General features: G+C 47.3%; 1 protein-coding gene across 1 annotated transcript in view; it reads left to right on the forward strand.

The window, feature by feature from the left end:
- Positions 1 to 23,293, forward strand: part of MEGF9 (multiple EGF like domains 9) — a 48,115-nt gene extending 24,822 nt beyond the window's left edge. Inside the window, exons 3-6 of the mRNA XM_065695561.1 lie at positions 9,978 to 10,117; positions 13,670 to 13,813; positions 14,514 to 14,786; positions 18,449 to 23,293. Of these exons, the coding sequence (XP_065551633.1) occupies positions 9,978 to 10,117; positions 13,670 to 13,813; positions 14,514 to 14,786; positions 18,449 to 18,903 (1,012 nt within the window). The 3' untranslated portion in view covers positions 18,904 to 23,293. The remainder of the gene's footprint in view (positions 1 to 9,977; positions 10,118 to 13,669; positions 13,814 to 14,513; positions 14,787 to 18,448) is intronic.
- Positions 23,294 to 24,084: the final 791 nt, after the last annotated feature.

Consider the following 24,084-nt stretch of genomic DNA (forward strand, 5'->3'; position numbering starts at 1 on the left):
GGTCAGTTGTCTGTGGTGCAGGGCTGGGGGCGTCAGTGTGGCTGCGAGTGGGGCAGCCTCGTGCAGTGATTTATATGGGAAAATGAAGTGGGATGCAAAATCCGGCAGGAAAAATGCACCCAGTCCTATTGCATCAAAGCAGTCAGCTGCAGATGGCAGAAGTATGGGACTAGAGACATCCGCTGCTGTCAGTGGCTGGGATGGATGCTGGGATGTGGGTACCAGAGCGCATCCCTGCGGTGGGGTCTGTCCTGATGAGTGGGAGAACATCACCTGCATTGCAGGGATGTGTGTGTGTGTGAATCCAGGGATGAGGGTTATGCTGGAAACAGTGGGTCTGGAGCCCTGGGCTTGATGTGTACCTGCTGCTGTGTCCCTGGAGGAGCAGTGCGTGTCTCTCCATCGCTCTGGGCAATCCCTGCTTGGGATGAGGCACACAAGCGTTGCCCAACACCATTCACCAGCTTCTGTTTCATTGTCATTGAAGCACTGTAAGCTGTTATTTTAATTTACTCATTCCTCTACAGCACCAGCCCATCTCCGAGTTGCACAATTGCTGCGTGCTGGCTTGAAACAGAAGCGACTGCTGTTGAGATCAGTGTCGGAGTGAAACAGCAGCGTCATTTTGGACTGCGACCCCCCCAGTTTGAGGGGCAGGCTGAGCTCTCAGGGCACACAAAACATGCCTCAGCCATTTCAATCCACTTGCCCAGGCTTTTGTCAAACTGCCTCTTAAAGCATCACCATATGATGATCAGTGTTATTTCTAGGCATGCTCTGTGGCCAGCCAGATGGCACACCCCAGTACACTGTTTATTAACCAGACCTCAAATGTAGCCCATCAAATACAAATAACAGAAATCCCTTTCCCGAGGCACAGAGTTGATTTTGGGAGTGAACATTGACCTGACATGCTGTCGCTGTGAATGGGCTCCATGGCCAGTAATCAAAGGTCTGTTTTGGTGGTGGTTTAAATGTGATTATCTGGGGAGATCCACATAGATCCCCCTTTGGGATGGCAGAGGGTTTCCATGCTCTGCTTTGGGTGGGTTTTGTGTTAGATGAAAAGCTGAGTGTAGTTGAAGCTGGAGCTTGCTGTGGGGCTGGATGCAATCCTAGGCTGACATATCTTGGAGAAGGGGGAGTGTGTTGTCCCTGTTGCGGTTAACGCCTAGAAACCTCAGATAAAACCACACTGCACTGGGTTGGATGCTGTGTGGATGCTTGCTAAAGATAGCTGTGGCCTGGAAGTGTTCATAGTCCATAGAGGAAGGGTGGAGAAAGAAGCTGGGGTTTCAAGTGCTGTGGTCAAGGTCATGGAGTAGTGGAAAATCACAGTGACTCACATGGGTGCATGGAAGGGCTGTGCTCCTGCTGCAAAGCCCTGGTGGTGGTCCCAGCCCTTGGCACTGTGGCCGCAGCCAGGAGCTGCCCCCCATCAGCTGCATCTGTCACCATCCTTTGGTCCCCTCCAGTTGAAAGCTGCGTTGTCCTTTGAGGAAGCAGGAACATCCCTACCTGATGGAGAATGTGAAGGTGATGCTGCTGGAGAAGGTCACCGTACCCAGGCTGGGCAGCCCACATCTCCCAGGCTTGTATCCCTGTGCACTGATTTGTCTGTCTTCTTCGTGTAAGCAGAGTCCTGTGCCTTGAACTCCTATCTCCAACTCCCTATGGCTGGGCAAGGAGCCTCCTCAGGCAGCAGAGGTGCCCTGGGATGACGGTGATCTCCAGCCCCACCAGCCATGGCAGCAGTGGGGCTCCTTCTGCAGTCCCAGCACAGCCCTGCCCTCCATGTCCTGCATTGTGGCTTTGCCCATTGTGTCCCCAGTGACTCATGGCACAGCCCTGGGATGTGGCAGGGCTCTGCCTAGAAGCACAGGGCAAGAGGAAAGCGGTTTGGTCCAGGGGAAGCCTTTCCCTGCTGGAATGACACCAGGAGCTATAGCACAGCTCTTTAACTGCATGCGGAAGTAGTTGGTCCTGTGTTAACCTGTCCTCTGGCTGATCGATTTAAAGGAGCAGGAGTGCAGGCAGGAAGAGGCAGCGTGTGTGGCACCCTCCTGGTGAGCAGGAGGCCTCAAATGACACTGCATTTCACTTGTATATTCATTTGTACTTTCCTAGCAGCACTGACCAGCCCCACTCTGCGCTGCAGGCATAGAATCATGGAATGGTTTGGGTTGGAAGGGACCTTAAAGCCCATCCAGCTCCAACCCCTGCCACGGGCAGGGACCCCTTCCACTGGAGCAGCTTGCTCCAAGCCCCTGTGTCCAACCTGGCCTTGAGCACTGCCAGGGATGAGGCAGCCACAGCTTCTCTGGGCACCCTGTGCCAGCGCCTCAGCACCCTCACAGGGAAGTGCTTCTGCCCAAGAGCTCATCTCAGTCTCCCCTTGGGCAGGTTAAAGCCATTCCCCTTGGCCTGTCCCTACAGGTCCTTATTTCTCTGTGAGTTGAGCTTAAATACTGCTAGTATAGTCACTTATGAAAGTGATGGGTTTGAAGCCTCTGCATCAAGAGACTGGCATGATTCAGCCCTCCATTCCCTTTTTCCCTGGGAGATTTTGGTTTTAAATGAACTCACCCAAGTTCCAAGGAAGAAAAAGTGATGCTTCAGCTTCCAACTTCTGTTGCACTGTACCTGTGCTTGTGAACAAGAGGAGTGCTGCTGTTTGGTGTTTAAGGATTGCCACATGGTTTAGCTAAACCTGGATTAACCATCTAAACTAGGTTAGGCTTTTTCAGCTCTCTTAAGCTCTAAACATAGGCAATACACTGTCATTGTCCCTACTGAAAACAGATGCATATTAAATTGTGGCCTTTACATTGCTCCCTCTGCCTGTGCCTCAGTTTCCCCACAAGCAGGAGGGTGATGGGAAGCAGAGGCTCCAACATACTTGAAGGTAACATTAGCCTTGGTTCGTGTCTGATGCTGAAACACACTGCCCCAGCATGCAGCACTCCATTCCCTCCCTAACTGAGCACTATTTCCTTACTGCTGGCTGGGGACACAGCTTGCAGTGTGGATCCTGGTTCATGCACGGTTCATGCTGCAGGCTCGGCATAAGTCATGTTAGAGAGAGCTCCTGTCACTCATTTCCGTTCTAATAGAAAAGATAAAGCACACATATGAATGCCAAAGTGTTAATTCAGGGATGTTTTACCCCCTCAAGGGCATCTCATGCTTTGTGTTCACATTAGCATTAAGGCAGAGGGTCCCTGAGAGCATTCATACACTGCTGTCCCCTGGAGCGGGGATGCTGTGGGCTGAAAAGGGAGCGCTGTTCATAGGGCAGCCTCCATCCCTCTGTGCCTTCTTTGTAGCGGGCCTCTCTTTGGAGAGGCTGATCTTGTGACCCTCACTCGTATGGGGTGCTGCTGCTGAGGGTAAGGTCAGCAGCACTGGACAATGTTCTTTGTGAAGGGCTTCGAGCTGGAACCCAAACCCCTTTGGGTTGGGGTTCCTGAAGGAGCCTGGGGAGCTGGTGGGATGTGAAAGGATGCAAAGAGACCACAGAGGGGAAAAGCAATATGGAATGTCAGTCCTGATGGTGTTGGGAAGTGCCCAGGTGGGTTGCAGATTGAGCATCACGTCATATGAAGCCACATGCGGCAGAATTTGGGGGTTTTGGTAGTCGTAAAGTGTAGATTCCATTGAAATTCAAGGTTTTTGTGGAGCTTCATCAGCCTGTGCAGGAAGGGTGCTCATGGCAATGATTTGAGATAAGACCTCATATTCCTAGGGCTTCTGCACATCCCAAGCACAGGAGGTTATCTGGGGGAAGGTGGTGGAGTTCTCATTTTGCATTGAGAAGGATCTTCATCTGCTGTCTCTAGGCTGTCATCACACTTCTGCAACGGCTCTGCTTTGCGTGGGAACTGCATTTCCATTCCAATTAGCAGTCCAGCAAACCACACCGGGCACTGCTCCCCTCCGGAGAGAGACCTTGGGAGCCCAACTCCTCAAGAACTTTATTTTTAAACCCAAAAACGAGCCTCCCCCTTTTCTCCTATTTTAAATGACTTCTGTAGATTGGCTGAGCACAAGCGGAGGCTCTTTATCTCCCACTAATGCCTTGTCAGCATCACACTGCAGAGAAACAGGGCTTTTTTTGTAGCGGAAGCAGTTACATGTGGACATCATAAGAAGAATAGAATCACAGAGTGGTTTTGGTTGGAAAGACCTTTAAACTCATCCAGTTCCAACCCCCTGCCATGGGCAGGGATGCCTCATACTAAACCATGTCACCCAAGGCTCTGCCCAATGTGGCCTTGAACACTGCCCTCTTAGAGCTTATTTGTGTGTGCTTTAACATCTAAACCTCTCTTCTATTACAGACTCTTACATCCTTTACATCCAATTTGCCCCACAATATTGTACCTGCACCCATGTTCACGCTGTTGCAGGCAAGGATGGGGAATGAGTGACCGGACACAGTGGCAGGGAAAGGCAGATTGTTATCATCTCCCCTACAGGGGTTGTGGCTTCTCTGAAATCCTGTTGTTTGGTGATTTTCCAGCAGGCTTTGCTGTTCCTGTGTTGTCTGGTGCAGACTTGTACACACTGACTGCCCTCAACAAACATACTGGCTCCATTTTTTAAGCTCTTGTGGCTAGATTCTGGTTTAGGGGAGGTGGTGCCCAGCCTGACCTTGGGCAGTGTGCATTGCCCATGGCTTTTGCTGCTGCATGACAGGAGGCATCAGTTGAGATCTGATGGAAGGACTGTACTGGGTAAAACTGAGTCCAGTGGGGACCAGTCCCATCTCCCTGCCTTCCCCACTGATGCATCCTCTGCATTGATGTTACCCATCCCATCCCCATAGTGCTGTGATCTCCGGGGATGTTCTGAGAAGCTGGGACCCACCCATTGGGGTTGAGATTTTGTGGTTAGTTAGGCTTTTGCTGCTCCTCCTCATGCCGAACCATAGAGGACCCCCTCCAACCTCCCTCTCTATTATGGTCTTCCCATCGCTTCCTCCCTCCCCAGCTGCTGAGGTCCTGGCTGACAGCAGAGCCCTGGGATGGAGATTCCCAGCTTTCCCATCTGCATGGGGCATCCTTAGCGGGGGAGACGGGGCCGTGGAGGCGGCGGTGGCCAGACAAGGTGCCCCTTTGACACTCACAGAGTGGCCTTTCAGAGCTGTGAAGTGTCCCCGCTCTGTCAAGAGCTGCCATATAAACAGATGCCATCCCCCGGCACGGAGCGAGGAATGCGGAGCACAATGGCCCAATGTTCCTCACAATAAAGCTCCGCTTCTTCTGCCCTCCACAAAGGCGGCTCTGAGCGGGGCTCACCCATGGGTGCACTAACCCTTCCTCTCGAGTGGTTTGGCTGTGTGGTTTGAGCTGATAGAGCAGGGAGGTGAAACCCAAACATGGGGCTTTTTCCTGCTCTCTGCTTCCCCATGTGCTGATAGTCAATGGACCTAAAGGAAGATCAATATGTGGGTCACGAGGGTTTCTCTGTTTGGGATGAGCATCAACAGCGTTGGTTCTCCATGGAAGTGGCTTGGAGCGTTTAGCTTTCAGATGTTAACTTCCTGCGTTGCCCAAAGAGATTTATCCCCTGCTGCTGTCAGACATCACAGCGAATCAGCACAAAAGGACCCAGGCTTGCTGGTGAAACACACTGCTCTGGGTGACATCTCTTCTGAACCCACCTCATCTCGCAGCATCCTTTTGTCTTGCTCCATCAGAGTGTGACAGAGCCTTTTCACAAGGGTTGTTTTACAGGTGCTCGCGGTTCAGCAGCGTGTTCTCCTTCGTTCCTACTGAGCCCTGTCATTGCTGGTAATTGTATATGTCACAGGAGCACCTCTGGGTGCTGCTGGGATGGATGATGGGCTTATGTGTCATCAGAGGTTTACAAGGCGATGGCTGGGAGGGGATATGCTTTAAATATAAAGGCACAGAAGGTTGGCGCTGAGCTGTTTTGACTGGCTCAGATATGGTCAGGCAGTCCCTGGGCATCCAGGTTCTTGTGGCATCTGGGAAAACATTCCAAATGAATTCCTCCCTTCCCTCCTTCTTGGGAGAAGAAAGGGAAAAAGAAGAAAATCAATGATTAGAGGTTGCTGAGGTTTTGTGTTACACCATTAAACTGCACAGCATGTCTCCCAACAGCCCTTAAGGCTATGGTCCTTCATCTCCCCATCCATCTTATGTCTGTCATGTCCCTCCCTGACTTCAGGATGTTTCTGTGGAGGAGTGGAGACCCATTGCAGATGCAACTGCACATTAGGAGCTGTCTCATATCGCATATTTTACTGCTTTTATGGTTTTCTGCCTCTGATGAGGCTCTCCTGTGCTGGGGGGTACAAGGTGAGGGCACATCCCATCAGCGTGTCCTTCCCTGGCCATCAGACCTGGGGGATGAAAATTCCCTGTGGGATGCTCTGTGGCTTCAGGCCAGGCATGAGATAGGACTTTGGAGGTGTTGCCTGTTCTCTGTGCTCTAGGGGACACTTCCAAGTGGGGTCAAAACTCCTCCTCCTCTAGAAGAGTACCCAGAGTAATGCACAGAGTGGAGATCCCTCCTGTATCCCCTTCTGTAGCTGTGAAGCTGCAGTCCTGTGTAAAACCCCATCACAGGCAACGTTTTGTTGCCACTAATGGCACAGATCGCTTGGCAAGTGATGGGGTTTTCCTGTATCCAGTGGTTGTTTCCCCTTGTGTGGAGTGGAAGTGAAACCAGACCGGCTTTTGCAGATAAATTTTGGGATTTAGGCTGTTCCCCTTGCCCAATACTTGCTTTTATATATGACCCCTGCCCAGTGCCTCCTACCCTGTATGTCAGCATCCTGCAGTGAGTGCATCCAGCCCCAAGCTATTGCCCTGCAGACATCAAGGCAGCAGCTCTTCAGGTATGACACAAAGCCCATAGTTCTGATCAGATGCATGAGCCCCTGCCTTGGGAGATCCCAAGTCTGGCCTCAAGTGTGGCCCTTGCCCTTGGGTATTGGATCACTCAGTGCTAGATCCAAGCCTTGCACATGTGCTGCCCCTATCCCCACCGGCTGGCTAATCACTGCCGACTCCCTCTGCCAGGGCTTCATGTGCCGGTGATGGTTTTAATCATTAGGAAATGTATATAAAGTTGATGGATGATGTGATATGCAGTACCTACATGGTCTTTAAAGTAAGTATATTCATAAAAAGCTAGGAGAAACAGAGGCTTTTGTTACTGGAAGACTGTTTTTGCCCCAACATCGATTCTTTTGTGAGAGCTGCACATTTGGTTGGCTTTAATGGAGTTAATAATCATCTGAAACGGAGTTGAGCAATTGATGTTATTGCATCAAAATGTTTTCCTCCTTCCCTTCCCCCCTCTTTTTCCCCCTGTTTCCCCCCAAAACAGAAATTCCTGGCTAATGCTCAAAATCCAGTTCAGTTCTCACCATGCAAGTATTAAACTGTGGGTCTTTTCTTTCAAGTTTCTGGATTCTCATGTGCACAATTGGTCTGTTAACAGCACTTTTTTTTTCTGTGTGGTTTCAATGCATTTATATCATTGACCTTTGCTTTAAAAAGTGTCTGACAGCCTTTGCTGGGCTGGAGCTATAAAAAGGAGTGTTGTAAGGGGGCTTTATTCTATGGAAGCAATGACCACAGGCAAAGCTTTATATTTGCTGAGTGATTTAATTCTTGCACATGCAGAACTTGGCTTTGGGCCATGTGTAACATGTTGAGAAAAGGTCTGTTTGAGAGGCATTAAACCCAAACTTTCCTAAACTGCCTTTTTTTGTACATATGTGTGTATATATATATATATATATATATATATAGCTTTTTTCCTGTTATTTTTAAGCTAACAAGTCAAATCAAGGCATACTGCCCCAAAAATGCTGCGCTGAGCTCTAGCAGAGCCACCGGGGAAATAAAGCTCCTTTAAAGCAATGAAGTGGGAGTCTGGATGGAGGGGTGCCTGCTGAGAGGAAGATGTGGGTGCTAATGTAAAGGCTTAATGGAGGGACAGGAGAGGATAAAACAGGGCACTCTGGACTCCAGCTTGGGAGAGTGAACATTGACCAGCTCTAGTGCTTGCTCCTGCTGTGTCATACTCATAAGGTACATCTTATGAGTAAACACAGGTGTATTTTCAGGTTAAGCATCAGTTCCCCCCCATTAGTTGCTTTTCCCTGCTTGGATTTGCCTGTCCCCTGCCTACATACAGGAATATCTGACTGGTAGCAGTTAGAAGCAAATAAACCCAAACTTTCTGTTTGCTCTCATTTCAAACACTGTGACAACACTTGGATGAACGTTAGGTCTTGTGAAAAGCTCTTTCAAAGTCAAATGTACTGAGCTGCTTAACAGCATCCCTTTGAATTGTGCATCTGCCTGCTGCAACTCTAGATAATAGTCTGGAAAGGAGGAGACGTCATCTTTCTTTTTCTCCTTCTTGTAATCAGTCCATTAAATAAGCCTGAAGTTTCACATGCTGGAACTATTTAATTGTGTACCCACTTGGGCTGAGTTCTGTATTTTGGTGTGCTTTTGAGTGTTTCCTCTTCCTTTGGCAAGCAACTGAACAAGAGAAATACTAAATGCTGTTAATTTCCAACGGAAGCAATGTCTTCCCCAAAACATTGCAATCTACTGCATCTTAATGAAAACCAACACATCAACAGTGCATCGAGCCATTTGGAGCCTCAGCCTCTATAGGTTTTAATCAGCAGGTTTTTTTCTTGGGGCTTTTAGAAGCAAATTGTGCATTGCTCACTCTTCCCCAGGAGGAGAGAGGGAGAACAATAGGTTATCTCTGTGCAGACACATTGAACCCTGGAATACTGAATTAAACAAGCGCAGGAATAGGGAGGAGGTTATACAGGGTGAGAGCTGAGAGGAGGATGCATCCATTGGTGGTACCTGCCTTGTCCACTGCGGCTTCAAATGAAGCCATCTCCTGTAGGAGACCAGATCATGTTTTTTTGGGAAGAACTTCTGCCTAAGAGCTCATCTCAGTCTTCCCTCTGGCAGGTTAAAGCCATTCTCCCGTGTCCTGTCCCTATGTACCCTTATTTCACTGAGAGTTGAGCTTAAATGCTACTAGTATGTAGTCGCTTATGAAAGCGATGGGTTTGAAGCCTTTACGTCAAGAGACTGGCATGGAAAGCCAAAGGAATGAGGGTAACCTTTGCTTTTTATAGCCTCCTGGTATTTGCTCATGCCAGCTGACACCAATACCCTCTGTTTTAACTGCGCAGAGCTCCACCCTCCATGCACTTCAGACTCTGTGCCCAAGTAAACAGGCTCCTGGCTGGGGTTAGTGTAGAGGAAACTGCTGGGGAAGGGAAAATCCTCTCTTGTCTTTCCTTGGTTGCTGCTGGGTAGAAGAAGGTGACTGGAGTGGGAGCCTTTGCCTGGGTGGCTGTGGGGATGCTGTGTGGAAGGGATGAATAGGATCATGAAGGAGAGCAAGTGGCTGATGCCTGCTGCAAGCAAGACACCTGAGATGCTGTGCTCTTGAGGGAGCAGGAAAAGCTCCTGGTGAACAGGGAATTGTCCACTCTCCCAAAAAGCTGGGGAGTGCTGCTTGGTATCCATGTGGGGAGAGGTGATCATCCATGTGGGTGCTCTTTTATGGTCGAGGTAGGGTATCTTGCTCATGGGTATCTCGCTGTCCTGCCAGGACCTGGGGCAGGTGCCTGAGGAAGCTGGGAGGGGAGAGAGGCTGTTGGAGCATCTGCTGAGGGTAATGCATGGGGATGGCTTTGGGCCAAGGCTTTTCCACAGTGAGCGATGGTTTCTGGTGCCCAGCTTGAAATTGCTGTCAAGGCAACTGCTTTTGCAGAGATTTAATCTCTCCTGAACTCCCTATATCTTTTGGAAGTTGTTGCCTATGGATTTCATATTGTGCTTCCAGGAGAGTTCCCCTCCTCTGGAAAGGGAGTCCAAATCACTGACCAGAGGTCTGCACTTTGGATGCCTCTCAGTACATCCAGATCTCACTGTTTGTTTTTCCCTGTGCAGCTCTGGGAAATGCCAGTGTAAAGTTGGTGTCATGGATCTGAAGTGTGACCGGTGCAGTGATGGATACTACAGGTTTAATGAAACCACGTGTGAGCCGTGCCAGTGCAACAGCCACTCCAAGATCTGCAACAGCTCCACAGGTAACCTTCCCCTTGTGACCATGGCGGGTGCAGGCTTTACCTGCCTCCTCCATCTCTGTTTTTTGTCATTTTTGTGCAGCAGAACTCCGCTCTCATCCTCTTTGTCTGCATCTTTAGAATCATAGAATTTAGGCCTTGAATACCCAGAATCTTTACATTTAAACTGAAATTAAAATGCAGCTTTGAAGCTAGTCTTCTTCTCAAGGAAGTCAATAAAGACTGCGTTACCCACCCCAGGCTGCAGTGCAGAGCCTTTATTCTGCAGTCTCTATTGGAAATCAGTGCTCTATTGTTCTCTGAGCTTACACACATACACAACACTGGCTTTTAAGCAGCTGTTGTTTAGCTGCTGTTTACCTGGAAACATCTACTGCACTAGCACTGAGGTAAGGTGACTGTTATTGCCACAGAGAACACTATTAGTGCTAGAAAAAACTGGCAGCACCTAATTAATATTGCCCACTTCTTATAAGTTTGCCTTGTTCCTTTTCCTTGGTCTCTTCTTTGGCTGTATCTCACTCATGCAGATGTTGATAGAGTGCAAATGTTGAGGTACCTGTGCTTGAAGAGCTTATGGGAGGGCAGGGGGATCCTAATTGATTTCCCATTTCCACTGAAAGGAGAGATCCTGGAGAAGGAATGTTATGTGACTCCTGCACAATCCCCACTTCAGCAGCAGAACCTACACTCCAAAATCCAAATTCTCATCAGATCTTCCAGGCTGAAATGCAGTTCTGTGATATTTATGCAGAAGCTTAGAAAGAAGTAATATTTTCAAAGCCTTTGTAGGGGTTTTTGTAGGTGGCAGAGAGGCAGAGCTCATTAAATAAGGTGATTTGGGGTAATTTCTGCACCACTGTCTCTTCCCTCATGTCCTATATGTTTCATAGAATCACAGACTTGTTTGGGTTAGAAGAGACCTTAAAGCTCATCCAGTTCCACCCCCCTGCCATGAGCAGGGACATCTTCCACTAGACCACATTGCTCCAAGCCCTGTGCAACCTGGCCTTGAAAAGCAGAGGAATGGGCAGCCAATGCCCTGATCCTGCTGAGCATCAGTTAGCACTGGGCACCAGACATACACTGATGAATTACTGCATTCATTCCTCTATGGAACTGTATGTGCTTCTGTCCTACCAGTATTGAAGGATACAAGACTGTACCTAAAGCTGTGCACACATGAGCTGTGTTACTGATTTGGAGCTGGCTGTGTGGGTTTTGTGAAGGAGTAAGATAATCTGCTCTCCCATTTTCTTCCTCAGTGTTCCCCCTGCTCTTGATTTAATTAAAACCCAACCCCCCAGCACAGATCTTGCCCCTGGGATGGGGCTGTGCAGCAGCCCTTCAGCTGGAGCTGCCCACAGCACTGCAAAGAAAAACCCTCTTTTCGGTTAATGCCCTATTCTTGATTATACAAAAATCCCCCTTTTTTCCCCCCAAATTTCCTCCATCTGCTTTATTTGCTGCGAGGGGTCGGAGAACCCCACAAAACCAGAGCAGAGCACAGTTGATTAACAATTAGGTCTGACATCTAATAAGTAACACAGCGCTCAGCCTGCTCTAGACACTGCACTCTGTGTGACCTCCCCAGCTTTACATCAACTCTATGTGGTCTTTGTCACATTTTCAAGCTTTCTTTGGCATCAGTGCTGTTCTTTGGGCTCCCTCTGCCGGCTTTACAACCGGCTCCACTCGGCATTCCATAGGCCAGGAGGATTATTTAATATCACTGGGTTGGGAATCAGGCAGCTCCCGAGGCAACAGCGCTTCCTTCAACACGACCCTTGCGCCCTGTTTTATGTCAGCGCAAGGAGTCTGGTTGCTGCTTCTCAGTTGGGATATTGGGAAGTTTGATCCTTCCTGAGGGCATTATCAGGATGGGAAGTGCTATTAATTATTAAGGCTTTCCATAGTGATACCCGATTGCAAGCCCATGCATGCTGTGCACGGCTGAGTAACTTGCTGACTCATTGGAAACACAGCCATCTCGCAGGGTTCATGTAAAGAAATGCAAGTAATTCCTGCTGATGGGAAAGACATTGGTCCTGAAATGACCAAGACTGTACAGACTCCAGATTTATGCCACTATTAAAGGCCGCAGCGCATGGTTCAAGGAACCCTTGCTGCTGATGGGGCAGATTAACCTTCTGTCTGTCCCAGGCATCCCAGTGAAGCAGCTGATGGAGGTTTGCAGATCATTTCCCCTCAAACCTGACATCTTTCCCACAAAAACCACTGGCTCGTGGCTGACATGCTGTTGGGTGAAGAGCAAACAGTGTGTGGGAGCTGTTTGGGAGTGTCCTTAGTCATCCGGGTGCTGCCAGCACCATTGTGTGAGTGAATCATTCCCAAAGTGGGTTTGCTTCCTGCCCTTGGCATGAGGGTTAGCTCCGAGGACATGCTGGGGATGCTCAGGGATGCTGAACTGCAGAGTCATCACTGTGCAGAGGGAAGGAGCCATGCAGCGTGTTGGGATTGCAAAGGAGCCAAACTGCTCCAGTATGAATAAGAGAATCTGCTGTGTGGTTTCCTTTTTTAACAGTCAGCATTAACCTAATTCAGGGGGTTTTGTATGGTTAATGTTGATGAGACTTTTCCATAGCCCTATAGCACAGCCAGATTAGCTCAGTGAATCTCCTGTCTGGGCTTTTATATACAGGGAATAAACCGCTCTCTGCTGCCCTGGTTTGTTAGAAGGTGGCTGTTGCCTTTCCAGAGTCTTGTACATGGGATTTAATAATCTCAGCTTCCCTCAGGTCACTGCCACCTTGTCGAGGAGCCTGCTGAATTACAGAATGTTCCTGTTGATGGATGGGCTTTTGATAGAGGCTGCGTTTTTATAACCAGGGACATATTTCTTTCTCTGGCCACAAAATGCAATTTAAAGGGCCATTGGGACACAGCCTCTGCTAAGACACAGCACGTTGATTTTCTGATTCAGGGGCTTCCCTGAATCGTTCAGGAAAGGGATGTGGCTCACATGAACTCCCAGTTCTCCTCTGGTTCTTTGGGAAGGTCAGTCACTGCTGCTGCCTTGTGCCTGTGATGGGGATGAAGGAGCTGGAGCTGCATGGATGGGATGCAGCCATCTGTCCCCAAAGCAGGACAGCAGCACTTCCTTACCCCAACCATCAGGTCTGTGGTGTAGGAAGAGGTTGTGCACAAAAAGAAAGCAATGAACTGGAGGGACCCCTTGTGGGAATGGGGGTTTGAAGCCTCAGGATTCCATCTCACTGATGGAATCAAATGCAAACTGAAACCCCTTTCCTTGAGGACCATTTACTATTGATAGCATGTGTTTACCTGCACTGACCTTTCAGTGAGGAGCTGCATGCCTCTCTTCTGGGGCTACCTACTTTTTCACATTATATGTGTGTGCATATGGAGTAGGCGTGAGGTCATAAGAGGCCAGGATCATGTTTTGGCCAGAGGGCATCCAAAATCACCTGTGAGCTCTGATAATTGAGGGCGCTCCATGCGGATTCATGCTCCAAATGTTCCGCTCCAGTTCCTGCAACTCAATGGTTGCTTGTGCTCCTGTCCCTTCCCCAGGCATCTGCCTGCACTGCCAGGGGAACACCGAGGGGAACCACTGCGAGCTCTGCAAGGAGGGATTCTACAGAAGCACCCATCCTGCCCACTCCTGCCATCGCTGCCCGTGCTCCACCGTGGCATCGACTGGAACCTGCCGCATACGTAAGGCTTTCCCTTTGGTCTAACTCCTCAGATAATGAATGTAGTGCTTTACAATTAAATTGCCACTCACTGCATCAGCCTAGCAAGGGGTTTATAGCCCATGACCCTGTCTGTGGGAGCCAGGGCACCTTGTGGAAGCAGTGCTTGGCACGATGCATCCCTGGTGCTTGTGTTGCCTCTTGTGAGAGAAGCTGTGCAGTGGAGGGCATCAGGAATGTGTCGCTGCTCTATTATCATGTAATCAAGAGAAGTTATAGCTGTAATAAACATATATAAGGCTTTTTTTGATACTTCTTGAATCAGTTTTACAATCAAGCCACCTCTGGCTTTGTATAGCCCCAAAAGTTCCTGCAGATTCCTAACATCCCTGATATAGTTCCAGCTGTTTGCTGAAATTGGCTGTTTGAGATGGGAATGCTCAGGAGTAATCATCTGTTTGCTTAGCACCATGCCGAGCATGCTCTGCGATGCTGGTACAAGGCATCAGAAACCCCAAGAGCTTCTTTTTAACCCCTAGGGACAAAGAAACTGCTGCAGGTCAAAAGTTGTATTTTCAGCTTAAAATCTGAGATTGGTTAATACTCAACGGCTGATTTTTGTCACAGTGGCTTGTGGTCAGGTCCCTAAGAACAAACCCCAGAGTGGGTGTTTCTCTCCAGGGGGTATGACGCATCCCCTGTTTGCTTTCTGTATTCTCTAGATCATGGTGAAAGTGCCCCAAGGTGTGACAAGTGCAAAACTGGGTACACTGGCCCGAACTGCAACCGCTGTGACAACGGCTACTACAACTCTGACAGCATCTGCGTGACGTGTAAGTGCAACGGGAACGTGGACCCAGCGCAGTCGCCCAGCGTGTGCCGGCCGGACAGTGGGGAGTGCATCGGCTGCCTGTACCACACCACCGGGTTCCACTGCGAGCAGTGTGAGGATGGCTACGTCCGAGAACCCAATGGGACCAACTGCACCAAGAAAGGTAAAACACACTCCTCCTGAAGGCTGGGAAGGGGATCACAGACTCATAGAATGGTTTGGGTTGGAAAAGACCTTAAGATCACTCAGTTCAAACCCCCTGTCATAGGCAGGGATGCCTCACCATCCTCACAGGAAACAGCCTTTTCCTTACGTCTCACCTGAGATTCCTCTGTTTCAGTTTAAACCCATCACCCTTGTCCTATTTTTACAGTCCCTGCTAAAGAGTCCCTCTCTGGCATCCTTGTGTCCCCCTTCAGATACTGGAAGGCTGCTATGAATGTTGTTTATTGTTCAGATTGGTTTAGATTTGTCTAGCCTGCATTACCGGGAAGAAAACCAGACCGTGTTGTTGCCTACTGGCTTTGAAATCTGATTGAAATTTACCTCTGTAACCTCCCTGAATCCCAGACTGAAGCAGGCACCTCTAGTGAACAAGTGGTTTGCAGTATATTTAAATGTAGGTTTTCAGATTTCCATTGCTTGATATACATGATCTTAGTGCCCAGTGAATTGTCATTATTGACCGGTCCATCCAACAGCACTGCCTAGTTCCCTAGAAATGGTGTTTATAATGAATCTTGTCACTTCTTATACTCTGCAGACACTATTTGGGCCAAATTTTAGATAATAGAGGGTCAAGCCCAGAATTTACTGGTATCCACTCTGGGAGTCTCTCATCAGTCTTCAATCCACATCCAAGACACTGCACAAATTGGCTCTGGTACATAGAGAAGCTACTGCACAGCATGAGGACTCATAGTAAAATGAGAGAAAATGGTTCTTAAGTTGCTCCTTCAGTGGTTATCAGGAGTTTGGTCCACAAGGTGGATCTCCAGCTCCATGCATGGAAATGTTACTGGTGTTATGGATTAGATAAGAGAACCTAAGAGTTTGGGAAAGTATTTGGGCCTGAATTTGCCCTTGTCACCAGCAGAGATTTAATTCAGATCTTCTGTTAGGAGCTAATGTGGTTGTCACTCCCATGCTGCTCTCTGGAGGTGCAATTACAGCATCCTGCTCTGCTCAGAGAGATGATCAATACAGAAAAGTTGAATGCTGATTAGCTGGAACTGTACCGTTACAAGGCTGGAAATGGCACTTTTGCATCGTCTCACCCATTACCTCCCCCTGCACAGCTCTCTCTGCAGAGAGCTGCATGACCTTGCTGCATTAAAATCCACGAGTATGGCTTGGCTTGGAGACTTGCAGCTTTCACCATTCAGTTTGATTTTAATGGCATTGTTATAGCCTATTCTGATGTAGGGAAGGACTGTCCCCTTTCAAAGGGACTGGGACACATTCTTCTGGCCTTCCTGTTTCCTTGATACCTCTTTTCCCCTTTCTTATTAAGCAACTAAAGAGGCACACAGTTTCTTTCCAGTTTCTTACACACAATTTGCCTCAAATTGACACACTGAGGTACTGTGTTTTAACTAGTTTTAGGTTAAGATCTTCATAAGCCACTAGCGCATTTGAGTAGCCTAGTTTTGAGTGGCTTCTAGAGCAGAATCATCACCCAGATGGTGATTTAAGTCTCTATTTAAATGCTTGCAGTTGAAACAAGCCAGCATAAAGCTAAACCCAACCTCCAATATCTAGAGAGTCTTAAACCTGACCAAGATTTTGGTGCTTTCAAGGCTGATGGATGTGTGGGATGACCCAAGTCAGTGTTTTAGACCCAAGTTAGTGTTTTAGACCTGTGGGTGGTTGGTGTTTCTGGTGAGGCACAGTAGCAAGGACTCAGTGATGCAGAGTGGCCCCGTGCCACCCAGCTCAGCATCACAGCCATCCCTGAGAGCTGGCACAGGGACTGCTGGCACAGCCCTCGCTCCTGCTGGGGCTCATTCACTGTGGGACATAGCAGAAGCTTTGCAGGGCCTGCATTTCAATCAGGCAGCTGGATATGACGCTCATGTCAAAGCTGCCAAAGCAGCCCATTGACTGAACATCTGCCGCTCTCAAGGAGATGCTTGTGGACATCTGGAGGGTTGGCACAGCCCTGGTGAGCAGGAACAGGCATCGCTGTGTCACAGCTCAAAGTGACAGCCTGTGCTCAGAGCAGGGCACTGTTGCACCATGACGTTACCGTCGGTTCCAGGAAGTGTTTTCACCCATGTCCCCCTGCCAGCACTGAGCTGATGCTGACTCACAAATAAAGCCCAGCAAAGTCCTGTTTCCTTGCTGGTGAATCAGCCATTGTCTCTGTTCTGGGGTTTTATTTCTAATTATAGCTACCAAGCCAGGGTTTGCCAAGAATTGAGTGTTAATACAGGAATTTGGAAAGGATGACCGAATTCCTCGTGCCCTTCTCCCAAAGCTGTATCCAGGAACCTCTTGCTCCTGTCACGTTGCTTCCTACTGCAAAATTCTGCCTGTGATCCCACAGAGGAATGCCTTCGTGGCATTCAGCGTCCTGAATATCCTTATCAACCTCAGGCAGGACCTGCAGAGAATAGAGGAGCTACTGCAGGGAGGGGACTCTGAACAGGAGCCTAAATTAGGTGTGTGATGCCCCCTTCATAAGAGTTTCTTTCTCCATTGCCTAAGCTGGGAACGTGGCAGTCCAAAGTTAACTCGTGGGAGTTCCCCTGAGGGCCCGTGGTAAGAGATGTGCTGAATATTTCCAGCTCCTGTTGCCATTGGAGATGCAGCTTAGTGCAAAATTAGTCCTTTGGAAGTGACTCTCCTCAGTCATAATTAGTAGACATTCTCTTTGGGAGAGCTGGATCAATACAACAGCACCATCAGCTGTAATTGCTGCAGCTGTAAGTGGGTTTAAAATAAAGTTGCATTTCTGATAGGACAAAGAGAAATGGAAGAGAGTGGGAAACAGGGTGCAGAGAGTCCTGGGGAGCAATAGGTGTCGAGAACACTTTGGTTGATTGACACTTCATCTTCCGGAGGGTTCTTGTTGCCTGGACCTAAGAACCTAAAATAGATCAGGTTATTCCTGTTAAAAGATGCTCTTTTAGTTATGTCTGGGAGCCTAATACTCAGGCTTTTATCATGGTTTCCGAGGCCTAGAGCTCAACTGGTTTGAAGGTGTAATGAATTTGGATCCCACTTGTGAGATGTCCAGGGTTAACATGTTGCTGACTCCTAGGTCTGAGAAGGGAGTCATCCCATTGCTGGAAACAAGGCAGGTTCTTGACTGTTTTGTGCCTGGGAACAGGCTGCAGAGGAAGACTGAGCTTGTGGCACAGTCTGATAGTTCCCATGTTCTCATCCTTCATGCGTGGACAAATGCCAGCAGCTGAAATGAAACCAGCATCCAAACTGGCTTCTGCTGTGCTCAAAAATTTCATGGGAACATCCATAGTCTTTCTGGGGGGATGATATGGTTACTTTTTGCTTCTGGTTATGCAGACTGGGGGCTGCTGTGAGATTTATGAATGTATCTAACATTGAATCTTGGCTACTGCACCTACCCCTCCATCCCCAGATTTTACATAGGGATGCTGCAGTCAGTGAGCACTTACTTAACACATAGGATTACTTAAAGGAACTCAACCCTGGCTGTTTTTGTAAACTATTGTGAAAACATACCAGCTTTAACAGTTTAGACTTTATTGCCATAATAACTGTGATATAAATGTCAACTCTCTTATGTTTGTGCTTAACTCCAGCTTAGCTTTTATTGACCATTTTTCATTTGTTTTGTAGAAGCCACTCCTGGGCCAGAAACAGGGGAGTTCACAACATCTGCTCCAAATGCCACCAAGGCAACATCCTTTTCAACTGCAGTGATAAACAGTACGTTGTCACCAACAACTATACAGATGCTATTTCCCATGAGTTCCTCTGACAACAGCACTTCTGCTTTTGCAGATGTGTCCTGGACTCAGTTTAACATCATTATCTTGACAGTTATCATCATTGTTGTGGTCCTACTAATGGGCTTTGTGGGTGCTGTCTACATGTATCGTGAGTACCAGAACAGAAAACTCAATGCTCCTTTTTGGACCATTGAACTCAAAGAGGACAACATCAGTTTTAGCAGCTACCATGACAGCATTCCCAATGCTGACGTTTCGGGGCTGTTGGAAGATGATGGGAATGAAGTCGCACCGAATGGACAGCTAACGCTGACGACTCCCATGCATAACTATAAAGCTTAAAAGCAGTGATCCAGCTATTCCAAAGTTGGCTTGGAAAAGTTATGGGGCTTGTTGAAAGGATATCAGGAATCCGTGCCAAGGCTCCACACAGAGGAATTTGCTCTTCAGATACTCTTATGCTGGGCATGCTGTAGCTTGCAGGTGAACAGAAAAAAGTGTAGTACATCCGAATTTCAGGTAATATGGTGAAGTGCATTCAGTGGCCTGTTCTCCATCAAGATCCACAGAGTTCACTGTTGTTAAAGGCTTGATGATGCTGATCCGAAATATCTTATGAAGAAGTGGTAGGGTGGAGAAAGCAGTACCCATGACTCATCAAAAGCTACTTGATATCCAGCCAACCTAACACTTATGTCTTCATCCTTTAGTTTGAGAAGTAGCTCATGAATTAACAGTGGATTTTCAGGAAAGGCTTCATTTTAGTTCCTGATATAAATGTGTTTAAAAAGGAGGACAAAAAGAGAAAGGGAGATGTTCACTGCAATACCAAAAGGCAAGTAGAGGAGTGAGGTGCACACTTGAAAAGAGTCACCATTATGAGTTTCCACTAAGCAGGGAAACAGGGGAAAAATAAAGAATTAAAACATTGGAGTTAGGGAAGAGACAAAGCTTTTCCCTTTCGGAGTATTTATACAGGGTGATGATGCTATTAAAACATAGCAATGCGTTTTGGTTTTTCTAGAAGAGTTAATGAACTTGTATAGTTTCTGTGCAAGGGAAGACGACAAAGACATCTCAGGGTTGCCGTGTAAAAAGAAAAGCTAGGCTTAATACCCTACCCTGATAGCAATGGTGTGTTCTGTATATAAAATGTAATATATCTTCTTGGAATTGTATTTGTAATTATTTGTACAAAAAGACAACCAACAACCAAAAAATCCCCCCCGCCCCACCAACAACAAACCCATGAACCTCCCCTATCCCCCAAGTCATATTTTATCCTCTAGATTTTAACTGTACAGCGGTTAGTGGCGTTGTTTAAAAAGGAAACAAAACCTGAGGGTTGTTTAAAATACTGTAAATTAGATGGCAATATTGTTGGAGCTGGGACTCTGGCAAACACTGACTGCTTGAAGCTTTTCTTCTAGTGTCATTGACTAACTTTCTTTTTTTAGAGAACATGTGAGTGCTCCCTACTTGCATCTGTTAAATTTCCCCATTCCTTTAAATATAGAGTGAATACCAGTGTTGCCATGACTTAGGGCCTAGTAAGAGTCCAAAAATTCGATGTACCGTTCTGTTACTTCCTTTTAAATCTCCACACAAAATGCAAATACACTGTCATGAATGCACTGAGAGCCTGATCTCGGTGGCTGAGTTTCTTCAGAGCGGCTGCTCATGGTGTGAGAGGATCTCATTCCCATCTGTCCTGCACTGACACAGTGACAGGGGAGACATGTCAGAGAGCTGAAAGCAGCCTCTTGGAGGGCAAAAGCAACAACATCTAGATTTGGATGGGAATGGCTTTCAGCTGTGAAGAGCTTCTAGGCTTAAAAGCTAAAAGTGCACTGAGGTTTTCTGGAAATGTACGTAGCACAAGGTGGTGGTGATGGGGAATCAGCTGTGTCCCTGATTCCCCTGATTTTTGTGGGAGGCTGGTGGACTGTTAGGGGGAGAACAACTATGGGAGGCAGAGTACTGGGAGGTCACTCCTCACTTGGTATCTGCCTCAAGGCAGGCACTGTACCCTTCTTGTGCTGGTGAGCACCAGGTCCAGCCCATGAAAATCAATACTATTACATTTAAACAGGGTGTGAAACAAGCCTCTCGCCTAACTCACGAGGAACCTCAGAACTAAAGCTGCATTGATGTGCGTGTTGGTGCTCTGCAAGCAATTGCTGCTGAGGATAAATGAAGTACCTGCTAAAGGTCAGCAGGAGCTGACAGATGCATCCTCAGAGCCAGGTGAAAGGAGGTATTTCTCAAGATGAGAAATGGTAGGAAGAATGTGGTGATTATTTTTTTGATTTCTGGTGCTGCATGGAGGCTTTTTTTACCATTAGAGACTTTTTGGGGAGGGTGGGGGGTATAGGTGCTTCAAACACATGCACAAACATGCCATTTCTGCCTCAAAAACTTGCTTGCCGGGTTTAAAGATGGGGCACAACAAGTAAGAAGGGAAAGAGTTGAAGATGGTCAAGGGCAACGGCAAGGGCAGAATGTGATATTGAGCTGATGGGACTTGGGTGAGGTCCCGGAGTTTAGGTAGTAACTTTGGCTAATGTCATTCAGAGCAATGTTACTTGGAGTTATGAAACAGGGGAGGAGTGGAGGAGAAAATCTGGATGTTGCTAATCCTTGACTCACTCATCAAACTTTGGAAGAGCAGAAAATTTCCTGGAAGTTGTAACTATTTACCAGTGCTGATTTATGGATATGCTTGCACTTGGTCACTTAGAGGGTGGGGAAAGGTGATTTAGGATGTGTTAGCTTCTGGGACTAATGCTTGCAGGCTAAGTGAAGGATGGATTGTTCACTTTAATGTTTTTGTAAGATTTTGGTAGAGAGAGAAAACACCTCTTCCTCAGATTTTGGGATTACTGTTGGCTACTTTGTACCAGAAATAGGCCTTGAGTTTTCTCTTGCTGTAGAAATAACATCTGCAAAATCAGAGTGTGAGTTCAGATGCGGAGCCCTCCTAATCTGTACCTACTACAGTGCAGAAAGTGTTTGCGTCTGGGCTGCTTCTGACCTCCAAATTACCCTCAATACTTTGTGTTTGAGCCCTGGGTTTGAGAAGAGGAGGAGGGCAGGATACCTTATAGTCCGTCTGCGAGGGAGGGTGGTACAGCTGTGCTGCTAGGGGTTGCACATCTGGATGAAGGGAAGTAGATGGTCCCCACAGATGTGATGGGAAGCTTGGCCGGACAGGGGGGACCTGGCTGCCTGAGTTTGGACAGCAGAGGAAAGCACAAGATGTTCTTTAGCAGGGACTGGAGCACAGCAAGGATGTGGCACTGGGACAGTGCTTGTCAGATGGCAGAATGACTCAGCAGGAAAATCCCAGCTATCTCCAGTCAACCAGGCCTTTGGCTCAGAGGAATAGCACTTAAAAAAGGGTATCAATGTCTCAGCAAAGAGAGAATAAACAGCTTCATGTTTGATTTTGGTGGTGTGAGATGAGATCCTTGCTCTCTCCATCACTCATGTAGTGTCCCCTGGGCACTGCAGGAGATGAGGACGAAGCCGAGCTAGTTGTATCTTCTATCAGCTTAGGTTGATTGAGGGGATGCACAGTAACACACATGTGCCAGGGTACTAAAAGACACCAGGACCACTGACCTGCCGCGTTGTAACTTGTCATGAAGCTTCCCAGATGTTGAGGTTTGTCCTATGCCACAATGGGGTGTGGGCAGGTAAACCAGAAATGGACTTACAGGGCTGTGTTGAGGTCCTACTCAAGCTAACAAGACAAGAAGAAGGCATCTGGAAGACTTCTAGGGCTGATGTGGCAATACAGATACATTTAGGATTGCTGAAAGGCCACCATGCTTCACCTTGGGCATGCTGCTGTGTGGCTCTCCTCGAGAAAGGTAGTCGATGGCATGGTACAGTGGCTGTAGAACATAGAGAAGGTACGATAAGGGCTGGGTGAAGGTGGGAAACCAGCTCTCAAGGCACAATCCTCAGGGTCGTGAGGGCCCTGTGGACCCAGCTGGTCTGGATGGGCTGAGTTCAACAGTCAAGTAACTTGAAGGCAAGAGGATATAATGGAGTGGGTAAAGGGCAAAAAGCAATGATATGTCAAAGGCATGGGGCAGCCTGGATGGCTCGCAACTTAGGAGAGCATTTGGTAAGCACAGAATGCAACAGACATGCAAAGAGTGATTGGGTTAATGGGAATAGATGATCTCAAATCTTATGAACCACTGTAGCTAGAAATAACTGTGTGGAGCACTAGCCCTGGGGAGCTGTGAGGAGATGTCATCTTCCCTTGGACCAGGCAAACTTGGCACACTGGAAGCTTTTTATGAAAGAGGAGGGGATGTAGTCAGCATCCTTTGGGTGTCCTGGGCCAGTTCAGTGCTCTACAACCGTGTTATCTTAAACGTTACATGCAATGGAAATGGGAGGGAAGTTTGCACAGTCTCCTTTAAATAAAGGATATTCTCTGTCAAGTGAAGTTTTAAAATGAGCTCCCACAGGACTCTGCTCTTTGTGTCAGAGGCATGGATAAGAGAAATGTGGGCCTTAAAAGCTGTACTTGCTCCCAGCTGAAACCAATCAATCTTACTACGCATCCAAATAAGGTGTCTCCTAAGCATATGCTATGCTTACAAATGCATTTCTAAAATAAAAAGTGTATGATTTGAATATATGTCAGAATTTATACAGAAGAATGTTATTTAAAATGAATAAAAATAAATGTATATAATTTGTATCTATGCCACTTGGATTTTTGCATTTGTTTTTTGTTCCTTCAAGTTCAGCAGGATTCTTTCCATTGATGGCAACCAGAGCTGGATTGAAACCTAAAGGATTGAATCTGATCTTAAATGACATTTGTTCAGAGAGAATTGTTCCTTCATTATATCCGTGGATGTGAGAGGAGAACCAGGGCACAAAAATGGTTTTTAACATCAGCTATAAGTACAGTTGACATTGTCAGATAATCCATCTATAAAAGGAGTCCTATGATGTTTTGTGTCTTCTTATTCATGCCAGCTTTCACCTACTTACATGAACATGTTTGGTAGCCAGTCAATGCATGCTTCCCCGCTGTTGTCTGTCACATTCCCATAGACATAATTTGTCAGGGATTTATGCAGTCATTAACAATGAAACCCACAGAGCAAAGCTAGAACCTGGAAGAGGATATTGTATTGCGTTTTTCTTCAATGGGTCTTTCAAAGGAAATGTATGTTATCAGATGCTCTGAAATCCTTATCTGGTGCACCAATAGTCCTTGACAATTCTGGTACTGTCTGTAAAAGGACCTGCAGAAAACTTGCATTTCTTTCTCACTTGTCAGTGTTAGGAAATGGATTTTTTGGTGCAGAAGCCAATACAAATACTAAAGGGCAGTCTTTTCTGCTGAATGTTATGTCTAACTCTTACTAAGTAAAGAACTTGGAGAGGTAAGTTGGCATAAATCAGGCAATCACTTAAAAGTGGGTGTTCATTCAAATGTTTAACTGAGCCAGAGCTGTATAAGTAAGGGCTACACTGGTGAAATTCCAG

Source organism: Lathamus discolor, chromosome 15, assembly GCF_037157495.1.
Source record: "Lathamus discolor isolate bLatDis1 chromosome 15, bLatDis1.hap1, whole genome shotgun sequence".
NCBI lineage: Eukaryota > Metazoa > Chordata > Aves > Psittaciformes > Psittacidae > Lathamus > Lathamus discolor.